The sequence below is a fragment of the Hetaerina americana genome, unplaced genomic scaffold, assembly GCF_022747635.1.
Source record: "Hetaerina americana unplaced genomic scaffold, ioHetAmer1.1.p SCAF_78, whole genome shotgun sequence".
In the NCBI taxonomy this organism is placed as follows: Eukaryota; Metazoa; Arthropoda; class Insecta; order Odonata; family Calopterygidae; genus Hetaerina; species Hetaerina americana.
The window spans coordinates 421,756-446,622 of record NW_027287405.1 but is presented as its reverse complement, the minus strand read 5'-3'; the positions used below and the strand labels follow the sequence as shown (position 1 = coordinate 446,622).

The window sequence follows — 24,867 nt, the reverse complement described above, 5'->3', positions numbered from 1 at the left end:
ACACCAATAACATTAAGCCTTGACCTGATGTTATATTCATCACCTATGTTATAATTCATTAACAGGAGCATGAGAATGATAACAATAGAGAAATGAGTACAAATTAATTTTTTACCAGCAAAATAAAATCTGCCTCAGCAGGTATGCCATTGCTGCCAGTGCCTTGATCTTATGAACACAGGCCTTCCCTTAAAAAACCTTTCCTTGCACATAATGGACAAAATTTAAAAAAAATGTTTAAACATCGTTGGCACAAATTCCTATAAAAAGAGAGAAACAAAAAATAACTTTCAAGTTCAAGGGTTAATTCAAATATTACATTGCATTGCAATTTATTGACACTATTAAGAGATTAGAGATGCTACTCAGCAAAATTGTAAAAAGGTGTTATGAAAAACTTTTTGACCATCATATTTGGTACACACAGCCTATGACTTCATCAAATGAAATAGGTAGGACTTTTTCTAAGCTAATTATGGGTACAATGTATGGAATCATTTACAACAGGGCAGGAAAAGAAAACTCTTATAGATCTGATTATTTCACGAGCCCTTTTACTGTCTCACCACAGGAAAATCAGATTTATTTGATTCCAGGAAACTTTTCCTTACATTATTCTATGGAGCCTCGTGACAAAGAATGTCATGATAAGGCAAGTTAAGGGCATCGAATGAATTATCTGGGGATGAGTTGCCTTTTGGTTAATATTCATGCACACCATAAAATTATATCCAAGCAGTAAGGATGAAAGATTTCAAAGAAAATAGCACAGTCACCACAATACTTGATGAATCTTGACCATCTATTATGATTAGAAGGTGGGTTGGCCTAGCAGGTAGTGTGTTCAACTACATGACAGAAGTCCATGTGTTTAACCTTATGTGACCCTGCACCCCATCATCTTGACCGAATCTTGAGTTATTTGATGCTTGCCAAATGTTCCATAGGAAACCATTGGCTTTTGGATAAAATGTGGGGCTGAGAGAGTTTACCATAGATTGGAGGGGAGTATCAATTCAAATTTAATAAATAATTTTGTTACCTAGAATACATAATACGGTTGGTTACCAAGAAGACAAAGTTTCGAGCGGATTTAACATCAGGAAGTTGTACAAATATCAATCTCATATTTTGAACAATACAACTGCAGAAAAGCATGAAATATGAACCATAAATTTCTCAAAATAAAATTAGGAGGCTCATTCTAAAAAGTTATCTTTATTTTCATTTACAGAGGAACATTAGTAATCTTTAGCAAACGTACAAATATTTGACTTCAACTATTTACTGTGCTTTTTTGTGGTATACAATATCGTAATAACACACAACACACATAAAAGTAATGATATGTTGCCTCACAGTTGTAGCACTGCTTTGTGTAGTTTTCAAGTAGATAACTTAAAAAATCAAAGTCTACAAAACACTCCATTAATTTCTGTTTGATGCTAAGTTATATTTCTATTTTTACGGTGCAATTCATTGTGAAGTTATTTCCATGTTCTGTATAAAATGCAAAGCATCAATAAATACCTCTTTTATAATAAACTTGAAGAGTATAAAAATTAGTACCTTCACATCTGGTAAATGTGCTAAAATCATAAGGTTGTTTCCCACCTTCAGTCATGAACTAATTTTCTACCAAAATAAAATACTTAAACACAACAAATATAAACTTAAAACATATCTAACAATCTTTCACCTTATTCATTACTATCAACAACATTATGAAAACAATGGATAATTATAGGAATGTTGAGTTGAAAATTTGACTAAACTTAATAAAACCACAGCATGACTACGTTGATTCATCAAATAAAATATGAATGAGCACTACAATGAGTTTAAATGCTTAGGTCTTGAATACCAAAGCATACATTAAAAAAAAACAATAAATGCAGATAAAGCAAAAGACTCTAGTAAAACACTTTTTTAGAGTCCTTCCCATTGATAGCAGAATTGCAGAATCAATAAAATTGATTCACACCATTTTATAAGAAAAACCAGTTCATTCTTGTGGTCATAAAGTCCCAAATGCTATTACAGTTGCAAATATATCATTCACATATTTATCCTGAAGAATTTTTACAAAATGTTATGGATTTAGCACATGATAGGTATGAGGATGAATATCCAAACTCATACATTCCCACTATCCTTCAAATCCTCTTTTTTAAACCTCCACAACAATTAATAATTGGCATAGGATTGCATGAGACTATGTTATGACGTGCACAACTGACAACTGCTGCTAAGTAACTGATGGGTCCTTGAGCTCATCACTTCCAAATATTGTTGAACAGCTCCATGAAAGAGTCATAAATCATGAAAGTGATAGCAACATCAAGGCACACACGGCTGAGGCGTGGAACCGTTCCCTTGTAGAAACTAAATAAGAGTACATAAAGAAATCATTAATTTATTTGCATGAACAAATTTTTAAATTTAAGTTTACCCCTATCCAACCAAGTTTCTGATATCACACATGACAGAAATCATACTAGAGCTACTATGACACACATGAGCAGACAATTGAAATTAGCAATTGAAGTGGTAATAAATGATGTTTTAGAATCTATTCATCACATGAGGTTAAAACTGATTAATTGTATTCAATACATTTTTTCCAGATCTTTCCTTTATGAATGCAGTTCTTAAAGAAAACATTCATTAACCAATTTGTTCAAGTTCTGATGATGTTCTAAGGAGGACAAATGGAATGAACAGAATTTGCTCAATGCTTGAAATGAAAAGTGCTTGCTATAATTCTTCACAAAAAACATGTAAAGGCCTGGAAGAATTTTTAACAAACATGTTTACAGAATATTTATGTTTAAAACTGCATAGATATTTATTATAAATAAAAATAGCTACTGATTGCACAAGTTTCTTCATTGCTCATATCTCGGACATAAGGTGAGAGAAATCATCCGGAGTCAAAATAAACTTCATATTTTTCAAAATTCCTATAAAAACTGCAGTTATCAACTCGAAGATTGATTTAATAGGTGAGGCTAGAGCTCACCCAATACTAAGCCCATCGGCATGAATCCACACATCAGGGAATGGGGGTGAGTTCCTCTCCTGATGCTGCCTGTGGTTTCCCAGGAATATCATGTATCCAAAAAATCAATCTGCGAAGTTGAAGCTGAGGGTGTCCAGAGACATTTCCAGAAGTGAAACTTGGGTCCTCGGTTCAGAAGCCCAGTGCTCTACCCACTGGACTATCACAACCCTACAATTCCTCTTATTGCCAAAAATACTAAGCTCATTTCATCTATGGGTACAAATATTGCATCAGAGCTATGCCTAGTTGTTAATGTAATTGTGGCAATTGAATAATGAAAGCTGTTAAATCAAGATCCCCACATCCCAGAATAAATTGGCATCTGAATTATTGACATGAAGGTCCACCTTTGCCATCTACAAAATTGAACTCATTTCTGAGAGCCCCTCAACCTGTTGTTTCTCTTTTTTAAGATGAGATTAGAATGAAATAATCAAGTCTTCAAAGCAACAATTTCAGAGTGTAAAAATCATTCGCCTTGACTGGGATCCCAGTCAAGGCGAATGATTTTTACACTCTGAAATTGTTGCATATAAATGCACATTAGCGAATGACTCTATTAAAAGTTACAGCACCATCTCCCACAGTTTCTTTGGAAGTCTTCAAAGGCCATACTCATATCTCATAAAAGCAAAAAGTTAATATAAAAACACTTGCTTCCAAAAGCATTTCTATTAGGATATTATATATTGCAAAAATGTTATCCCTTTCATTTCCATTTTTTTACCTAATTCTTTTGTACTCATACACCCCTGTCATCCTCATAAACTCTTTATTCTCTTAACATGTCTATGAAAAGTGGCCAAAATCTTACACTAAAATTCTTTCTCTTTTTCTCTCTACAATATCCTGGAAATTTTTAATTTCATCAAAATATTTCCTGCTTTTTCTCCTGTAGACGGCATCTCATTATACCTTTCTTACTTCCCAGTAATTCTTTCACCATATCACACAACACATCCATTTTCCCATATTATCTACATAATTACCGATCTTTCCTCCACCATATGACATACTTATATTGCTTGTTTTAAAGCCCTCCAAAATCCAAGGGAAAACTATATGGTATACAACTTTAAATCTGAAAATATTACATACTTGGTGGGATAAATACTGTGTAAATAACTATCACTACATGAAATTTGCAACCAAAAAGAATGAAAAACAAATAAAACATGTGATTTTCTTACATTTACTTTTGAAAAATAAAACTTCCAGGGGAAAATATGGTTTTTGGAAGAAGAAGTGGTTGCTTGCTAGACTAATTGAATTTCAACACATCTTTCAGAAAGTCCAAGCGAGCTTATATGAGGATATTATATTCAATAAAATGAGGAAGCCAATCAAGCAGACAAGGTATTCATCAAATCTATAGAGGAAATTCATGAGAAACTGTTAACGGTTCTGCTACATGACAACATCAATAGTGTAACAAATCAATGATAAAAAAATTAAAGTAAGATATTTTCATCACAGCATTAAGTAGGTAAAAACTTTTTGAATACCCACTTCAGTTCATAAAATCAATTTTGAACTCTTTGAATACATTATCATGAATAACAATAAAGAGCTGCACTTACGCTGATGGTCCTTCATTTCTCCATATCTTCATAAAGCAGTCAGCAGTATTCTTATACTTAGAAGCTTCCAAACCCTAAAAGAATAATACTGAATCATCAAAATCACAAAAAACAAAATGGGACAAAGTCATATGTTAGATATTCATTCAGAGATTAACAGGGATATGTTCCATAGAAACAGCAATATACCCTAAATATGAAATGGCTGAATATGTTTACTGTCACATTGAGTAGGTATGAAGTCATTTTTCTGGCTAGTTTCTCTGTATAAGTTGACATTCTTGATAGCAGTTTCCTCACCAATCCTGGAGATGCCTTCAGGTTGAACCTGAAGATGTCTCCAGGAATGCAGATGAATCTGATGTCAAGAACGTTAAATTGCATTGAGAAATCTAGAAGAAGAATGCCTTGTTCAACATCATTTCACAGAAACATGCAGACCAACAATTTGCAGGGGTATGTTCATTCATTATGAGACAAAAAACTTCGGAATTCATAATTATGATCGCTGTTCTTATTATGATATGAAACATTTTATCATTCTTTGGCATTACAAAGTTCAACAAAAAGTATTTATTTGTTTACTTTGTCACCATACACATTGTGCTGGAATGGAAAAATGAATTGAGTGAAAGTGTGGTAGGAGAGAAAAAAAGAATAAGGCTAAGTGGGAGAGCACTGACTGAGAGATGAAGGAACAACCATGTCCTAAAAGTACTCATGTACCTTCCGTAATTTGAAAAAAATACTTATTTTAATAGCTTAACACTTGATTAACTATGCAACATTGCTTAATGTTCCACCCAACTGTCCATTTAATAAAATTTATGATTTGTTGATTAATTGCCCTTTCAATAAGTCTCTCAATTCATTGATGAAACTACGCATCAAGTCAAAAGAAAGAATTTGCAAAACAAAAGGCACAAATAAACTATGACATATAGTGGCATATGGCAACAAACAAATAGGGCAAAAGAAGCATGATGGAAAACCCAGTACAAGGATAATGAAAGATGACATTGGTGCCCTGTACAGGAAGGTGAAAGCACTATAAGAAAGTAAAAAGAGGAAATCATTGCAAACAATCAAAGATAAGTCAGGAAATAGAATACTTGAACCACAGAAAATTTAAGAGAGATGGAAGGAATATATAGAGAAACTGTGTAGTAAAGATATTAGGTAAGCTAGCTTAGACATATAAAGAGAACATGGCGTAGACGAGGATATCTTAGATCCAAGCTTACTGAACGGTGAGATAGAAAAGGCATTAAGGGCATTGAAATCAAATAAGGTCGTGTGGGCCAAAAACATTCTCACGGAACTATTTTAAGGTTTACAAAAATGTGGGAGGAAGAGTTTTCATGGACTAATTAGTAGCATTTATAAGGGAAGATTTGGTTTTTTATTTTTCATTTATTTATTCAGTATTAGTCCAAAAACAGCATATTTTGGCCTTTACATCGAACTATTAACAACGATAACAATGGTCACATTTACAAACACCAAAGCCCTAGATGGAGGGAAACTCACCCAGGCGGGAATCGAACCCACGACCCTTGGAATGGCAGACGAGGACGTTAACCCCGCCGCCACCGGGGTCAGCAAAGACTTGCCAGATCATTGTTAGTTCTTATTCCAAAAATGGGAATGGCAGCCATTTGTGAGGACTACAGAACAATGAGTTTCATTTTGCATGCAGCTAAAGTGATTCTCAGGATTCTCAACAAGAGGGTGAAGAGTAGGGTTAATGATTACATGATCCGTTTGGTTTCAAGAAGGGGAGATTCACTTTTAATGCCATTTATTACTGAGATCACTAATAAGAGAGGAACACTGAATACAATCAGGATGTATATCTGTTTCGTAAATTTTGAAAAGGTGTTCAATAAAATGAATTGGGTGTGGGTAATGAATGTATGGTACAAAAAAGAATTATATTAGTGGGATTGGGTACTTAGCCACAGCCTGTAAATGTCACAGGTACAAGTGGGGGATGGAGAGTCGGAATGGGCAGTGTTAGGAAGAGGGATAAGACAGGGATGTCCATAATCACCTGCGTCGTTCAACGTACATGAGGAGGAAATGGTAAAAGTAGCATGGGAAGAACTGAGGTATGAATGAAAATCAGAGGGAAATTCATTAAATCACTTAGGTTTACTGATGAATAAGCTTTAGTTTGCCAGTCAGCCAAGGTTTTGCAAACATTGCTGAACACATAGGTAAGTCAGTGCCATAGGCATGGGACGAAAAGAAATGTAAAACAAAACATTATATGGTTTTTCAGAAAGAGGAATGCTAATCTACATCTTAAAATAAGAGTTCACAAATTAGAGTACGTAAGCAGTAAGGACATAAGGAGAAGAATTGCACTAGGCAAAGAAGCTTTTACAAGGAGGAGAGAATTGATGATAGGGATGTTGAGTAAAGGAGATGGAAGAAATGACTTGCCAAAACTTTCATGGGGAGTGTAGTTTTGTATGGCACAGAAACATGGTCCCTGAAGCAAGATAATAGACATATATTGTAGGCTATTGGATTATGGGTCTGGAGAAGGATGGAAAAGGTTAAGTGGAGAGAAAGGAAAATACATGAGGAAGTGGTATGCATGGTGGGGGAAGAGAGGGGATTGTTGAGAGAAATCCAAAGGAGGCAGAAAGATGGATTCAGAACGTTTAGATTGAGAATCAGAAGTTGAAGAGTATGATAGAGGAGAGAATTTTAGGCAAACGAGGAAGGAAAGGAATAGGATAGGCATTTTAAATGGAACGTAGGAAAGGAGGCAAGTATACAGAACTGAAGAGGGATTTACCATAATGTCTAATGTTGGGTTGTGTTTTTTTTTGTGAGGAGAGGCAGGTTCATGTATTGCTATACAATTTCATATGCTGTATCAAAAATACCTTAACAGTAAGAATACCAAATAATAATAAACCATTCAATGTAAACTTAATTATCCATGGTAAAGGATGCATGATGAAGGATGGATAATCAAAAAACAAGGAAAACCAAATTTACTGGAAAATATCATCATGATATATAGTACACTGGTACATACAGACACTTTTTTCATTCCATGTTATTTATGCAAGTTTTTAATACATTTTTTCTATAATTTAGGCATGTTAAAAAGGTGGAATTATAGATTTATATGAACATAGAACTATCATAAAGTGAATAGCAGAACATATATAATCCACAGAAAACTAAATCAATCGTGTAGTCAGAAAAAATAAATGCCTGGAGAAGGCTGAATTTTACTAAGGACTTCTAATAAGGATGCATCATCATTTGATACCAATTAAATTAATTTATTGCAGATAAGTAATTGATGGTAAATAGTTCATGGGTTACTTGTTACATTGTAAAACCATACATTTGCTCACCTTAAAGGAGAATATGGGATTATCAGGGCTGATGAATACAAGGGAAACAATAAATGGGAAAGTATGGATAGTTCAACAATGTTTCAATTAAAACATTAAATACAACTGACAACTTCGGATTTTGTGAAATAAAAATATTAGGTGCTGGAAAGAGAGTAATCTGCACATGAATGATCAAGAGTTTACTGTAAGTACACAGCAGCAACAGTGAATAATCACAGAGTATTTATCATGATGACCTAAAGATAATTTCAGCAAAATGTAGAAGCTGAAATGTATGAATATCATGATTGCACATCATAAATATCAATGTCTACATTTATCCATGTCTATTTTCATTACATGCTATTACAATCATTTATTGATATGTCAGCCATTGTATCATTAATGTGTACATTGTATCATTAATGTGTACATTGTATCATTAATGTGTACATTGTATCATCAATGTATTTTGTATTTAGCTGTATTTTTTAATTATTGTGATGAACTTGTAAGGTATAGAATATTCTCACATTAATTCTTATTTAGGTCACAGGTTTTGGATCTGTTTATTTGATTGAAATATAAAGCAAAGGCATCTAATAGATGAAATAATTGCTGAGATAGAGCAAATCTTAACTGAAAATTAAACTCACTCATGAGTAGTAACACATTTCATGACCATCACCAAAAATTGAAACTAGTACAAAATTCAAGAAGAAAAACCATTCCTAGAACGAAATTGTTATGAGGGCATGATTAATTAAATTACATCTATATAAAAGTGCATTATCTTAACAAGGTAACATACTGAGAAACTAACATGATAAACATTCAAATATTTAAATCATTATTTGATATATTTCCAAAGCCAAAAAAGGGTTATAATAAAATAGTGAAGTATAAAGTAACTGAATAATGCCTAAAGAATACAAAGATACCTAAGTTTTTAAAATTTTGAGTTGGGGAAAATATACTTGAGCCAAGTCCTTATCGCAATAATGATAAGAAAGACAGAAATGGGCTCATCTATAACATTTTTATGTGAATAAATGCCATGATAAAGTAAAAATAAGTTTTTACTTCAGATGCACAGACAAATGTAACACACACAAAAACATCATAAAGATTAAATCAAATGAATGTTCATAACAATGATGAATGTATGAGCATAGCTCCAGGGGCAGCAAGTAAAATTATAATTGTTCGAGAAAAACAGCAGACTCAAAAATTCACTATTGTGATCTATATGCAAGTTAATAATTTATTGAAATTAATTTTAAACTGAATTATTGCCTTAAAAGCCAATGATAGCAATGCTGGTTTGTAAAATCAAGGGATTACTTTCACTATAATTCTAGCACTATAATCCTCAAACAACTGGCATTTAAGCAGTTCTAGGCATCTGGATAAGGCTAATAGCAAAGCAATACGATAATCTCAGTCATTGGCTACTAGTCACCACAATGCGCCAGTGTGAAATTCCACATTAGTCGTTTCACATGTAGACTGTCCTCCAATCTCCAGGAAACTGAATTTTATATCCCAGGCTTTCTTAATGCATAAAGACAGAGATGGTTCGAGTCCTACACATTTGCATGCATGCTTTGACATGAAATACTAAGAGCTCAGTTGTTATGGTGGTTTCCAGTAAGTTTTTGACATTATGTATCCACAAGTTTATGCGCCCCTGGTTTCATGGTATACATCTTTCAAAATATTTTGATGGGTGAAATATGGATGATTTGATTGAAGCCTGTGAGGCGCAATTTCAGGATATTTGCTGATGAAAACAAAAATTCAACTACTTAAGTAGAGCCAATTAATTTATATAACCAACCTTAAATATACACTCCTCAAAAAATTTCAATCTAACAAACATTCGTTTAATTTACTGTGTTACAATGGAAATCCAATTCACGTAAAAGGGGCTTCCAGCCATTGGATAAAGAAACAATTTTCAAATAAAAGAAAGCTTTGCATTATCAGTTTCAAGTAATAATGGCCATTTCTCCCATATTTTCCTATGAACTACCTCATTGAGGAAGGCTATTGGATCTAGCTAGATGAGACCATTTGGTTTAGGTTTATTCTATGGTTTAATGTTTTATAACTATTTCTGCATTATTTTAAGATCACTCATTAAGGGTAACAATTGTCCAAATATCTTCACTGATCATTAATTTCCTAATTTACCAAATTTAAGCAATTGAATTGACCAATATAAAAGAACAGCATATAAAAGTTTTTTAGCAAATAATTTTACCTGCATCCTAGTCTTTACAACATCAATTGGAGTATTTCCAAATACCGATGCAGCTCCAGCAAAAGCACCAAATGCCCCAACAACTGGCTTAGGCACTGATTTTTGAGGATCACCACCTCTCCACCAATCCTTTAGTGATTCCATTACAAAAAACCGAATTGCCTGGTTACTTCCTTGTTTCATGATAGTAGCTGTCAACCCTTGGTAAATGCCACGAATTCCTGTCCCAAATGAGAATCATTAATGATATCATTTCACAAGTATACATTATCAAAAAATATAAATCTTTGACAATTTTGTTGGGCATTCTATTCAAAATAATGTTGCATTTACCTGAAACAGGCAAAGAATTATCAAGAACAATGTTTAATTTGCTTACATTTTGCAAAAACCCATTGTATTGTGATGCAGGAGCAGAATAGGTATTTAGTATATGATTATCAAGCAGAATGTTAGGTAATTTCAAATTTAGCATGATGGATGATGAAAATTTCTGCGAATTTACAGATTAGTACAAGAGGACTGCACCACTGCAATATACTTAAAATATGGGATTACCCATTAAAACTAATGTGGACTGATCAGTTAAGAATTTTAATTTAAAACATTACTAAATTCCAAAAAAATCTATTTTTAAACAACAATTATTAATATTTCCATGCAAAACTAGCTCAGTTACCCAATTTGGTTTGAAAAAGGGCCGTCTCTTGAATTTTTCGACTATGATGCATAAAAATATGCAAAAGAAACTAAATATAAAAAATTCCAAAGAAATAAATCACTACACAGAATGCCAAAATTTATGAATTAAAGTTACATCAAAGTTTTGCCAAAACAAAAATAGACATCTACACTAAATTGATAAAGACGTAATGCACACAACTAGAATCCATAAAAGTAGTAGTAGTTTTGAGGGGAGGCGACCGACAGCTGAGGTCATTTGCGCCATAGGGAATGGATAGGAAAGGATGAAGGGTGGAGAGAAACCCGGCGCCAAGGGGTCCGCAGCTTAACGTCCCATCCGACGGACGGCGTACTCACTCAAAGTGCCCTCCACAAAGCACCTCAAGTGGGGATCGAGATACCTCTGAAAAATATTCAACACCGCCGGGATTTGAACCCGGGCCCTCTGGGTGGGAAGCCAGTACGTTAGCCCCCGCACCATCTCGATCCCCGAATCCATAAAAGTATTTCCAAATACATTTAAAGGCACAATTTGTACAATACATACATTGAATGGTTGACAGTTCTGAATGATAAATGTACAAGCATTGTGACCACACTCATACCTACATATTAACTAAATTAAATAGGTATATATAAATCCAAAATGCTACAATGGGTATGAAAAAGTATTTTAAAATGCTTTTTTGGCTTTTATCATAAACTTGCAAACTTTTTGTATGGCCACAGCTTTTTAGCTAACAAATGTGACAGAGCAATTTCACAGTGGCTGATGATTAGCGCCAAATTTAATTACACCTAGTGTAGCCCACAACAGCCTTATAAACTAGTGTTTAGGGGAAACTATTATTAGCCAACAATCCATTACTTCAGAACTGTGAGGGTAAAAAGAAACTTAACGTTTCCACCATAAAGATTTAATATTTCATGGCCATGGTTTCGATGCTGCGCATCATAACCAGCTGAACCATGGTCATCAGGTGAACGAAACCATGGTCAGGAAATATTAAATCTTTATGTTGGAAACGTTAAGTTTCTTTTTACCCTCATAATGAAGGAATTCCACAAAGTTAAACCTGAAACTGTTATGTTTCCTTCAGAACTAGTTTAAACTTTAGTCAATGCTCTTTATTCCAGCATTATGTAAAGTGAGAGAATAGCCTTTCCTTTTTGATCATGTATCAGAGGAGATACAGGTGATGTTAATGCAAATTATTAATTGCATTAATTAATTCAGAAGAACTTTTAAAAGCAGAATATATACGGCAAAACTGGATTTAAAACCCTCATTTGATAAAGAGTGGTGAAAAATATTTGCACCAATTTCAAAAGCAATGAACAAAATCTGTTATTTGGGGTTTACTCCATTTTGCTACAAATATGCCAATTAAATTCTAAGACAACCAAACTGAAACCATGTACATTAAGAGTTCTCTCTATTTTACCTATCCTCCAAAAATCATTTGCTCCCTATGTATGGACGACCACATACATGTATTTACAGACATGTACTATTACCATGGAATTCTTAACTAGTTTACATTTTAAATTTTCACTGAATAATAGCCATGCAACAATATAAGGCAGAATTGAAAAACATCTGTCATGGAAATAAAACTAACTGTATTATCCAACTTACCTTGCTCTTTGACAATCATGGTCACACCATGGAAGAAACCACGGTAACGAGGATTTCCTGAACGTTGGTCGTTGATAAATTTTACTTTGACTGTTTCCATTGGGGTAACAGCTAGAATAGCTTCACTGACACCAGCGCCAAGACCACAAAGCAGTCTTTGATGTGGAGCCAAATTGCCATTACTATCAACACTGCGCTTCTTTAATTCTTCAAAAGCTCCAAATCTGAGCTTAAGGAAAGTGCAATTATTTGTCAATCTCAGATTTATAAATAAATATTTATTAATACAGAATGTCATACTTGCAAAAATATTTTCTACCAATGTCACACTGTGAGTAAAAAGAACCCAACAACATGCAGAGAATAAACTCACTGATTATCACATTCAATGGCATAAATTATTAATATGCTTTAACTTAATAGAAAGCATCTTATATATTAAGTGCAATTAGTAATAACTTTAACCGTAATGATATACCACCATTAAAAACACTGTGTAAATCATAATACCAATCATAATATTCTTCAGGCATTGTTGAAGGTTAGTAAGAAATCCAGACAAGAGCAAATTTATTAGGAAAGTTCCAATTTCATTTAAACCAGAAGGCCTCATCTCACAGCTGACAGTAAAATGACTTCTTATAATCATCATTTATAAAATTTGCACTTTTTCCTTTCAACAGCATGGAAGAAATAGCTTACTCTTTTATTCAGAGCTTTTTCTACTCTAATTAGCCATATGCTAACCCACTACAGTAATTGTCATCTGAAATCTAAAGGGTGAATACAGGTCCAAAACATTTTTGATAAAAGGATAACATACTGAATAAACTTAGGTTTTTAAATCCCATGATATTTCATTTTCTCCATCTTAGATTTCAATTTTTCAATTGCAGGGTATTCTTTGATTTTTACAACACTATTTCAGTTGTCTGTGACCCCATAGTGGAGCACATTTTTAACGTTTTCAAATAAAATAAAGAATGGCAGAATAGTTCAAAACTTCTTTACCATTGAAAACTGACAGCAGTTTAAAATTTTTTCTATCAGGTGGGAAAAACCTTTTCCAAAGCAAAACAAAAACTAATTTTAGAGCATATACAATAATATTGTATTTTACAATTTACATCTGAAATTATGCATTTTCGCTTGGCTTTCCAACCAAAACAGCTCCTTAATAGTTGCCATGGTCGAAAATTTTCAAGATACTACTTTCTTCACAAATTTTTAATAACCCAACATAACTGCATCTATATCATTTTTTTTACCCACCTATTTGGGGCTGAATTTCCAAATTTCTGCTGTGCCATGAGCAATCATTTAATTTTTTTAAAATTTAAAGAGGGATAAAGAATGCAAATGTTTTTTAGGTTCTGTATATTGATTAGATGCAAGGTAGCCCAATGGTCACAGCATTGGGAGACAGTAGATGGAATAGATTCAATTCTTGGTTATGCCTGTCCTACCCCAGCTTTTCAAAAGCTGTTCACTTGTTTGAGTACCACAACTTCCTGGGAAACAGTAGTAACACAGGAGAGGGGACTGAACTCTTACTTAGCTTGCTCTGATATGTGAATTACATATGACATATGTATTCAAGTTAAGTGAGCCCTCACCTGTCAAACCAGCCTCTAGGCTGATAACTGTGGTTTTGGTAGGTATATTGAACATCAGATTCTATGTATGTTATTTTAGTGATCACTTTGTGATCAAATTTCTAGCAAGGAAAACTTAAATTAAAAAAAAACTATGTACTATAAAAATTAATGTAATAAAGTATTGGAAAATTAAATATCTACTACATTAACTCCTAAATAAGAAGTTTCTTATGATTTGTATTTCACATCAAGCCATCACCAGGTACAAGACACACTGCCTAGTACATGGGTATAATACCATGAAACAACCTACATAGGGAAAGAAGCTTAACTAAATGAACAACATGGATGTATAAATAGACTTTGCCAGTTTCACAAACAAATTCAATTTAAAGTATGGGCAAAAATTATTTGGTCAACACAAAATTCAGTACATTGAGCATTTTTTGGAAGAAAGGCACTCGTGCACTTTTGAGTTCAAAACATACTACTTTAGCAAGATAATACTCTATATCTGGCAATACTAACACTTTTTCAGTGAAAACTGCAATAATTATTTTATTCTCCAGCATAGATTCCTTCAAGTACATCATACCTGAAACTGTGCACCATTCCGCTATTAAAAATATTTTATTTGATTCAAAGTAACAGAACTCACTGCTGAATAGAATGCTATAGATGTTAAAAACTACCCTGACCAAATCAGATATTCAGATCAGCTCTGCCATAATAACAAATACCAAAACATGTTATTAGAGAATACTATTTTGGAAAAATATTTGCAAAAGGGTATAAAAATTAATTATCAAAAACTAATAAAAATTTTCTAGTATATAAACATACATAGTCTAATCATGGAATATAAATGAAGAAAATTTGCAAACTGGTGTCAGGAGAGATAAAAGGAAATTACTTCATTTGTTGAAGAGAAAATTGAATAAAGCCTCAACATCCTGTTTCATAATTGGGTTTCTTAGAGTTATCCCTAAATATATGCATTGAAACATCCTTTTAACAAACATTTTAAGTGAATAATTAATAACGCTGTTATTTAATTTTCTTTAAAAAAGATAAATTTAATATTCTACTTTATTTAAAGTGGCCGTGAGCATAGTCCATAATAGTTAAATGGCATAAAAAATGGAAGATATTTAATTCATTTTTTCACAGGCAATGGTAAAATAATGAGATAATAAAAATGAACAGACACCACTAACTGTGCTGCGAATAGAGAATAGCTTGTATACGAAGGCATTTATAATTAATTTGCTTCATAAAATAAAAATAAGATAAAATGTGCATAGATGAGAAAAGTACATTGCATATCAAACTCATTATGCTGTACAACTATTTCAATGAACAAACAAAAGACTAAATGATTACTCTTTTCAGAAATCATGCAAAAATTCCTCCATAAATGGCAAAATCCAAGAAAATTAAATTATAACTCCTCTAAATGCTATTGTATTCATCATATCAGTCTATTATCTTTTTTTCCTCAGTTATTTATTTTTTAAATATTTTTTAACAAATGAATTTTAATTTATTGCTATTTATGTATAATTTAAAACAGTAGAATAATCTTCATCACATATGACACAAAGAATTAAGACATTCAATACAAAATACAATTACAGACAATTTTTATCACATACCATAGTAATGTGACCTCCAAAATAAACAATAGTAGTATAAATTTAAAAATATACATGGAATACTCATACTGGTCCTGCTAAGCAAGTCAGTTCTGGCTTGACAGCAGGTGTCACATAAACAAAAATGAGAGCTTAAAGTGTATATTCAATTTTCAATTAATAATTTTAATATCTCACACACTTTAAAACAACTTTCAAAGAAAGATTAAAAAGCTGTTTTTTCCTATATGCTAGTAGAGAGTTATGAAAATGCATCTCAAGAACGATTTTTGTTGATAATTCAGGTGTGGTAGCGGTTTTGTTAATATACACTCAATATTAAAGACGTTTTCATTTAATGAGCTCATAGATGAACTGATCCTTAATTTTCAGTCATCCCACATGATATTTCTACTATAAATATCTTCTGCAATAATAATGATTTCTGAGAGGTATCAAGATCTTTCAAAAGAGCCATAAGACCCTGCACTACATCATCATTTATTTCCTCTGCCCAATCTATCAGAACCTTCTCCTTGAATGTGCTCATTCTACAAGCTTGGTGTTGTTACATTGTGCAAATCAGAAACATTTTGGCACACAATTAGGCAGCACCTTGAGATTTTCAAGACATTTTCTCTTCATGTCTAGATCATTCTTTCCCTGCCATTCCTTAAGTTCTTTACTCAGAAATTTCCATATTTCAAGAAACACCATATTTCAGATATTTTTCTTTCATAACCATATTTTCTCATTTGCTATTATCAATTTATGTTCAACACTTAAACTTTCATTCATCAAACACACCACCATTTCTTTTTCACATCTTGAACACTCATATTGCCAAAGCTGTATCAAACTATGATACAGTATGAAATTTGATCTTCATTCGATGGGACATTCAGTGATACTGGTTACCTATTTATTTATAAGTCTTGTTTCTGAAAATATTTTGCTAGCATTGTACTTATAGTATTGAGTTATTAATGATCCTAAGTGTCATTTATTAATTATTTTTTACTATGCATCCAGGAAAAAATTCAAACACACTTGCTCTGTATCGTTCATTCTATCACAAACATCATTATTGACTACTTGCAGATAAATTCCAACCATTAGGGAATCAGTTTTATATATAAATTGTAGCCAAGCATGACAGACCAAAGTCCTTACAGAACTAACAAGAGGTGAAGAAAAGGAGCAAGTCGAGGAAAATCTGGAAAAGTACACAATGTTTTCTTCAAGCAAGAAATTAGTATTCACAAAATATTTTCAATATAAATGGCTTTAAAGAATATTTAATCCCTTTCTGCAAATCTGTGCCACAATATTCCTCATTTTACTGTTTTTGGGGAACTTTTCATGGATAATGACAGTTCTTGACATTTGGTGAACAGAAAATACAGTGTGGAAAATTTATCATTTTTCAATGTTCATTGGATAGAATAACGGTGGTTGTACAATGTGGATGAAAAATACTTGGCCTTAAAGAGATTTGAAATGAATTTAACTTACATACAATAACTGGAGGGAAAAAAAGTTGTCATCTTTAAATGGTGTTAAATATAAATATGTAACCAATAACTTAAGGTAATCAATGACTATAGATTGCCTATAATGTAGAGATATTTTGCCATGTCAGATAACTTCAATTTCTAAAATATTTACCTACATGTTTTTGCAACTACTATATGTACATTTTAGCTGTAAAACATATAATATTTAACACGGCTCTGAGTTGTCTTCAAATAATCAAAACAATGCAAGACAAAAATCCTTGCAAAACAAAAACAAGCATTTAATAAAATCATTCAAGGCATGCAAAACATTCAAATTTGATAATGTTAAAAAAAAAAAACAAAAATAATGGCAGTGAACAACTGTAGTAACCCACATTGGTCTACTGCAAATTACAGGAATAAATATTAGATCTTTTATATCCAAGAATCAACTTCCATTTACGTTGAATGCCATCCAATAAATTACAAAATAATTTCCTGGAATGCATACACTCCATTATGCAACAAAGGGATATAATTTCAAATTAATTAATCTCTGGGTAAATTCAAGGGTGAAAAAAGACCACACAAATCAAATCCCCACCTATATCAAAGATTTGAATTCTCAAGAGCTTATATAGTCTGAAGGAAGACTACAGCGTAGGATGAGAACAAAAGCTAAAAAAACTAGTTTTATGATAATTTGGAAAAAATGAGCAGCTTATCCATGGGTCATTACAGTATAATTATATTGTTGGTTCAAAGATGGAGCCCACTGCACAATGGAATAATACCACAAAACTGCTTCCAAAACTAAAAACCAGAATCTTAAAAAAGTACAAGTCTTATCTCTAACTACCTTAGTTGATAAAATATATCATGAATATATCCTTTTCCAACTAAATGCCACCTTCATTGCATCAACGTGGTACTTCTTTAGGAAACCTAAAATGTTGCATCACAGCAACATATAAAATTGAGGATAAGATTAGGTATAAAAAACTTGTCTTCACACTCATACACAACTCATTTTTATCACCAGAATATGAGTTTGCCTCTTAATTGAAAACTTAAAATACATTATCTGACTGCAATCCTTAAAATTGTTAGAATTAGCAAGAAAGAGTAATTACCTGACAGCAGACTTGGGGATGGATCCATACAGCAAGACACTGAGACCGCGGTACAGACCAAAGAAGCCATGCTGGCGTACTGTCTTCTTGACACAGTCCATAATTCCATTGTATTTCTTCTCACCCCCTTTTAAACCTCCCTTTTCGTCTAACTGCAGCTGAGTTTTTACATACTCCGTGGGGAATGTTATGCATATTTCTATTCCACCAGTGATGCCACCTACAAACAATATTGAGAAATCAAATGATAATAATAAGTTCTTGCATCATTAATTAATACAGAAAAAGTCCAAAACATATATTTGAATTTCTTTATGATATGCAATGCACAAAAATACTGATTGAAGACACACATAAGTAGGAAAAAAATTTCACACTTTGTAAATAATACAAGGATTCTGTTTGACAAATTTTCACACCAGCATATTGAAATTGAAAGATTTTTTAATGACTCGTTAATTTGACATCAGCTTAACAGGCAGAGTAAAATTTTAGTTAAACAAGTGGAGACATATCCTGGGAATAGAAATGCATAGAACTCTTGATCTTATCATAAATATTCATGCACACAAGGATTCATTGGAAACTTCAATATTTGTCTGAAAGCAGAGTTAAGATAATACCAATTCCTCATTATGCCAATTCGGGTTAGTAAATTTATCACTTGCTATTTATTGATGGCCATATTTTAGGCGCCAATTTACCTTTCCATAAGGTAAAACACCAGTTATAAATTTGGGAGGTGAGATAAACATGTGACATCATAGCAGTAATAGAATACACATTAGAAATGAATACTGAACATAAATACTTAATTATTTTTTTTCTATATGTTCCATAAGAAAATTATTGGCAGTTTAGACAAAACGAAGTTATGAGACTAGCTAAGTAGACCTTCTTGGAAAAAAATACAAACTCTAAAATGGGCAAATAGATAGCTTATGAGAGCAAATTTCTTGTGGTAGGAGGAATTCAGCCCACAACTTGAAAGGATATCATGGTCTAATATGAGTGATGGGAGGCATGTTGGGAGTACTTGGTAAGGCGAATGAAGTGTATGACCAGCACAATACTAACATCAGGTTTCTGCCAGACACTTGTAGATCTCCTCCTAATATCATCCTTTCTACCCTTTCAATTCCCACTTTTCTCTTGTTTCCTCAATCCCTTGCATGTTTAAGGACCTTGAGTCTTAGTTTTGTTCATTATAAGAGTCTTAGATTAGTCTATTATAAAATAGAAGTAGAGTGGAGAGATGGGAAGGGCATCTTACGCTAATCTTAACCCAAATCAGACTGGATAAGTGCACTGCATGGAGAAACAAGAATGCTGGTTACAGACAGAGGAGAATAAATGATGTTAAGTTATTTGATATCACCAATTCCAACATCTAGAGATATTGGCAAGAGAGACAAATAAAAGTCCGGAGATGGTCATAAGTGGCACATGAAATGTGAACTGATTTTCTAATTGGGTTAGGGGGCTGATGATAAGGTTTTAGTCAAGGCCAGTCACAGCATAAGTACAGTTATTAGCTAAGGCATTACAACATCAATCGGACATATACCAGATGAGATAAATTCTGAGAAATCTGGTCCATATAAATGAGATTATATATAGTAGGAGGATTTACAATTACAATCATCATCAGTATCTCAATCCTAAGATTTGTTTACTGCAACCTCAAAAATCATGCATACAATTGAATTTAGCTTTGTATTTTATACAATTCCAAACTATTAACTTAAATATTTCACTATGATAATTCTATGAATTTCCTTGCACAAGAAAACAGTGAGTAAATTTTTCATTTCATTTTAACATATAAAATAATAGAACTAAGCTAAACATGTGCTGTTTAATAACAGAGAGCTGTTTATTCCTAGACATAATGAAGAGCTATTATGAATGAAAATTCAAGAATTGCAATGTTAGGTCATGTATATTGCATCAAAATTACAGTCTATAATTTCTTTATAAAATGAAAACATATTTGATGAAAAAATAATTACTCAGAATGGTAAATATATGAATTCATAAAAGTAGTATTTTTTCAACTGTGGTGACATGGCTCTGCCAGCCTCTTGTCCTTTTAATAATGATATCCAAAATCCTCAAACCTCCTTCACTGCATCATATTTCAAAAGTCATTCCCTTTTTTATCAATTGACCACCTTAGTTAATTTCACATTCCATTTTATATAAAAACTACAAATTTGAGGAATTTTCAATTTTAAATCACAATTTTTCTATGCTTGCGTAAATATAACGTTTGTTTATTTGCTTTCATTTTCCTTGCATTTAATGGGTGGATATTGGGCGATAATTCGCGAAAAATGTACGATTCTTAAATATGGCAATGTATGCTAAAATAAGATACGGATTTTTACTCTTGGTTTGACATACTTTATCTACTATATGTATTGGAAGACCTACCGTACAGATAACCCTAGGGAAGGATGTAAAACGTGATAAAAGCCAAAGCGAATATGCATGACGTGATTTTAAATTAACAGCACGCAAACATTGCTTTTCACTCGCAGGGAAAGCTAAGAGAAAACATGAGGTTTTATTGCTGGAGGGTACCACACGATGCCTTCTCAAAGTCTCCAAATGCCGTCAGTAACTTCTTTGTGACCTTGAGACGATTAAAAATCATTTCCGAACTTCCTCCCCTCTGCGTAAAACTAGATCGTAATGACTACCCTCGCTTAGATCCGATAGAACGAAAAAACTCGTCCACTCTATGTGCATGACTGATAGCCTGTAAAGACGTTTTCGAAAGTCTTCCATGCGCCATTTACGAAAAGCCTTTTGCTATTTTTATGGTTGTAAATAACTTCGAAAATACCAAAATGTGGGAATCTTCCGAACACATTTGAAAATAACTTAAGTAAATAATAATTATGAAGCATGGGGAAACAACTATTGCCACAGAACATCCGTTTGCATTCTTCTGTTTGGGTAAAGGGAGCTGACAGGCATGTGATTAATTTATATTGCCCGTGCATTTGAGAGCACCTGAATTGCAAACACTTTTTTGCTTCGCTAATTGAAGGTCATACTATGGTTTATCTCGTGGATACACCATACTCTACTGCAACAGCGAAATCTTTAAACTAAGCTCCCAAACTATCTTCGCGCACCGAATTTGTAAACATTACGCAGGCATAGCCTCGGGATTCGACCTGTGAACGTAGTTTCTTGCGTGGTTACGCTGTCGAATTCACTCAAAGACTCCTGATGTGGAATACCTTTAGAGCCTCTTCGTAGTCCAAAGGTACAGCACAAAGGCAACTTGCAAAACCAGGATTTGATAAAATTTCGTATCCTTCGAATTGAGAAGATTCAATCAAATCCTCGTAACTGTCATAACATTTTGTTAAATTAGAACATCAACCTCAATATATCCAAAACAAGCGAGTATCCAAGTGCCAAATAAAAATTGAAACATAATTGGTTTAATGCATGATCTGATTTGTAAGTTTATAATAACATCAACTAACTTCTTCGTGTTAGTTTTATGAAAATCATCACATGATAATATACATTGCAGAAGGGCTTTATCAGGTTACAAGATTTAAGGAGGGTGATTCTAGCGATTGAAAGTTGTCATTTACATCAGTGCTTGTGAAAATAAATTCTGGAAGGAAACGCAATTTTAATAATCTCTCATAGTTACGAACGTTAGAGAAATTTCAGGAATTCATTTTTTAAGAAAGAGATTTTAATTTCATCACCGTAAAAATCTGTACCTTCATACGAGTAAAAACGCTTCGGCCCAAAAGACAGTGCACAGAGCTCAAACGTAAAGATTAATATCGGAATTGCTTTTACTTTCGTGCAATTTTGACTCAGTTAATCTTATTCTCTCAACTCAATTCTTTGAATTTTAATATTTTAAGAATTTTTACCGCAAATTCACTCCACTTTCGCTGCCAAAAACGATTTGCATACAGTAATGCTACAAAAGATAAAACAAGGATCGTAATGGCGCTCCGGACCACATTTTACGAGATTACACGTATTCCTCGGTAAATAGGGCTGGATTATTCAGTAGTCACTATTCCCTGTCCCTGAGAGCGAGAGGTGCATTGAAACAACGTCGGTCTAGTTTGGGCAGATTATTATAGATAAACTAAAGATTTCAAAAGTCTAACCTACAAGCTGAACATATTGATCGTGTCACTAATACACACAACGAACAAGTCCACAACTTAAGGTACAATTACGAGGGGGTTCAGGGAACGCTGACCACCAAGTAAGCCCGATCTGTATCATGACCAATCTTGTACACATAAGCATGACTAAGTTGTGGAATGTTCTCAAATGTGTTTCCGCGGCAGCGGCAAATCAATAAATATCTCCTATACGAATGACGTCATATCCCCCACGAAGAATATGTCATGAGGAAACGGACATCGGACAATTCCATTCACCAACGAACATCTATAACTTCCACGGGGTCACTTACATTAACGCATCGGATAAAAGATTTGCCGACTTTAAACCAATTTAAACGAAATCTAATTATTTGTACACCAATTTTACATGCGCGCACAATTGACGCACCGACCTTTGAGATCCAGATACGCTGGCTTAGAAGTAAAAATGTAGTAGCGCATTGGGGGCAAGCAAAGGCCAAAAGGGGAGCCCGAAGTCGGAGATAAAAGGCCGTCCATCGAACCGTAATGTGCCCGCAGAATGACAAGATCAAAGAAGATCCACGAGATAATAAACGGGCAAAATGTGAACGGAGGATGCTGTAGGCGCGTGGTCTTCCAGCGACCTTCCACCGAGCGCATGAGGCTCCGGCTTGACGTTATTAATACAACTTGCTTCATCTACGTTTCAAACCGACGTACGACTCTGGAGAGATCAAGATCCACAACGCCTGGCACATTCACATACCTATTATCCAGCTTTGAAAACTCAGGGAAATCCTCGAATCCAAGTTTGGACTAAGAGATCCAAGGAACAAATTCAAAATTGGAGGGAAAAATATTTTACTTATTTATATAACCTGCGAGCCACCACCAGGGTGAATGACACACCAGACTAATTTACAACCGAACATGACCATACCGAGGTCGGACAATGTTATTAAGATTCCTTATCGCTCGTGGAAAAAAATGACATCTTAAATCAATCTGTTCTACACTTCATTTCTCTAATTTGATGGACATGGTCACTCCTACCGTAGTACATGTGCGATGGGGGTAATAATACATTTTCAACATCACTGCCAAAGAGACTCCCAAACATGCAAGAGCTTCAATCTGTAATTTAACCTTCGCTGCGTGAGTGATTCCCAGCCTAGGTGCTCTAGTATTTCGGATACGCTACTAAGTTACCATAACTTCGTTAGGATCCCATATACTTGCAGCATATTCTAAATGAGGCCTAACCAGAGACAGATAGCATTTTTCTTTGACCTTTTCATTACATTTACCTAGTATTCTTCTAATAAATTCCCATTTTTTGTTAGCTTGACCACACATTCCCCGTCTGTGTACCCCAGGAGAGATCGTGAGTGTAACGCCTAGGTATTAAACTGAGTCTACACATTCCTTTACGGTGTTCCTAATGCAGTAGGTGTTAGGGAGGGAATTGCTCTTCTTCCAAAAATTTATCACTACACACTTTTTAGGTTTGATTCTAAGTGTCGCGCCAGCGTTGTATAGCATTAAGGTCATCTGAAAAAAAGCTGCTGTGTCCTCAGAATCACGGATATCACGGTAAACCACTCCATCATCGGCAAATGAACTTATCTTACTAGTGACTAAGGAGCCAATGTCGTTAACGTAAAATAGGAATAAATGAGGTCCGATAACACTTCCAGGGGGAACACCTGAAGTAACTTCTACTGCATTGAGCTAACTCCATTTCTGACTACACTTTGTTCCCCACCATTCAAAAAGTCTTTCATTAAACCCCGGATATTTTTATCTATACCATATGTTTCTAGCTTTGCGAGTAGTTTACTATGACGTACTTAGTCGAAGGCTTTCTTAAAATCTAGAAAAATCGCGTCCACTTGAACATTGCTCTCTCCCGAAGTAGGAATAACATGAGGAAAAAGCGCAAGTTGTGTCTCGCAGGATCTATTTTGTCGGCAACCGTGATGATTTTTCACTAATAACTCCTGATTATTGATATGTGGGTCGCGGTAGTCCAGTGGGTAGAGCGTTGAACTGCTGACCAGAGGGTCCCGGGTTCGATTCCCGGGACTCTGGGCACCTGCAGCTCCACCCAAGCTGAAGTGATTTTTTCGGGTACCAGGTCTTCCTGGGAAACCATAACCGGCACAGGGAAACGAACTGGCCACCCTGCCCTGATGTGTGAATTTTCACATGCCGTATAGGGCTTAGTACTGGGTGATCTCTACCATCACCTATTAAACCG

At 33.9% G+C, this 24,867-nt stretch overlaps 1 protein-coding gene across 1 annotated transcript in view; it reads right to left on the bottom strand.

Annotated features, from left to right (window-relative positions):
- Window positions 1–1,199: 1,199 nt before the first annotated feature.
- Window positions 1,200–24,867, bottom strand: part of sea (mitochondrial citrate transporter scheggia) — a 36,280-nt gene continuing 12,612 nt past the window's right edge. The window contains exons 2-6 of the mRNA XM_071596218.1: window positions 18,463–18,682; window positions 12,599–12,822; window positions 10,276–10,496; window positions 4,645–4,718; window positions 1,200–2,385 (exon numbers count right to left, since the gene is read on the bottom strand). Coding sequence (XP_071452319.1) covers window positions 2,277–2,385; window positions 4,645–4,718; window positions 10,276–10,496; window positions 12,599–12,822; window positions 18,463–18,682 — 848 coding nt within the window. The 3' untranslated portion in view covers window positions 1,200–2,276. The remainder of the gene's footprint in view (window positions 2,386–4,644; window positions 4,719–10,275; window positions 10,497–12,598; window positions 12,823–18,462; window positions 18,683–24,867) is intronic.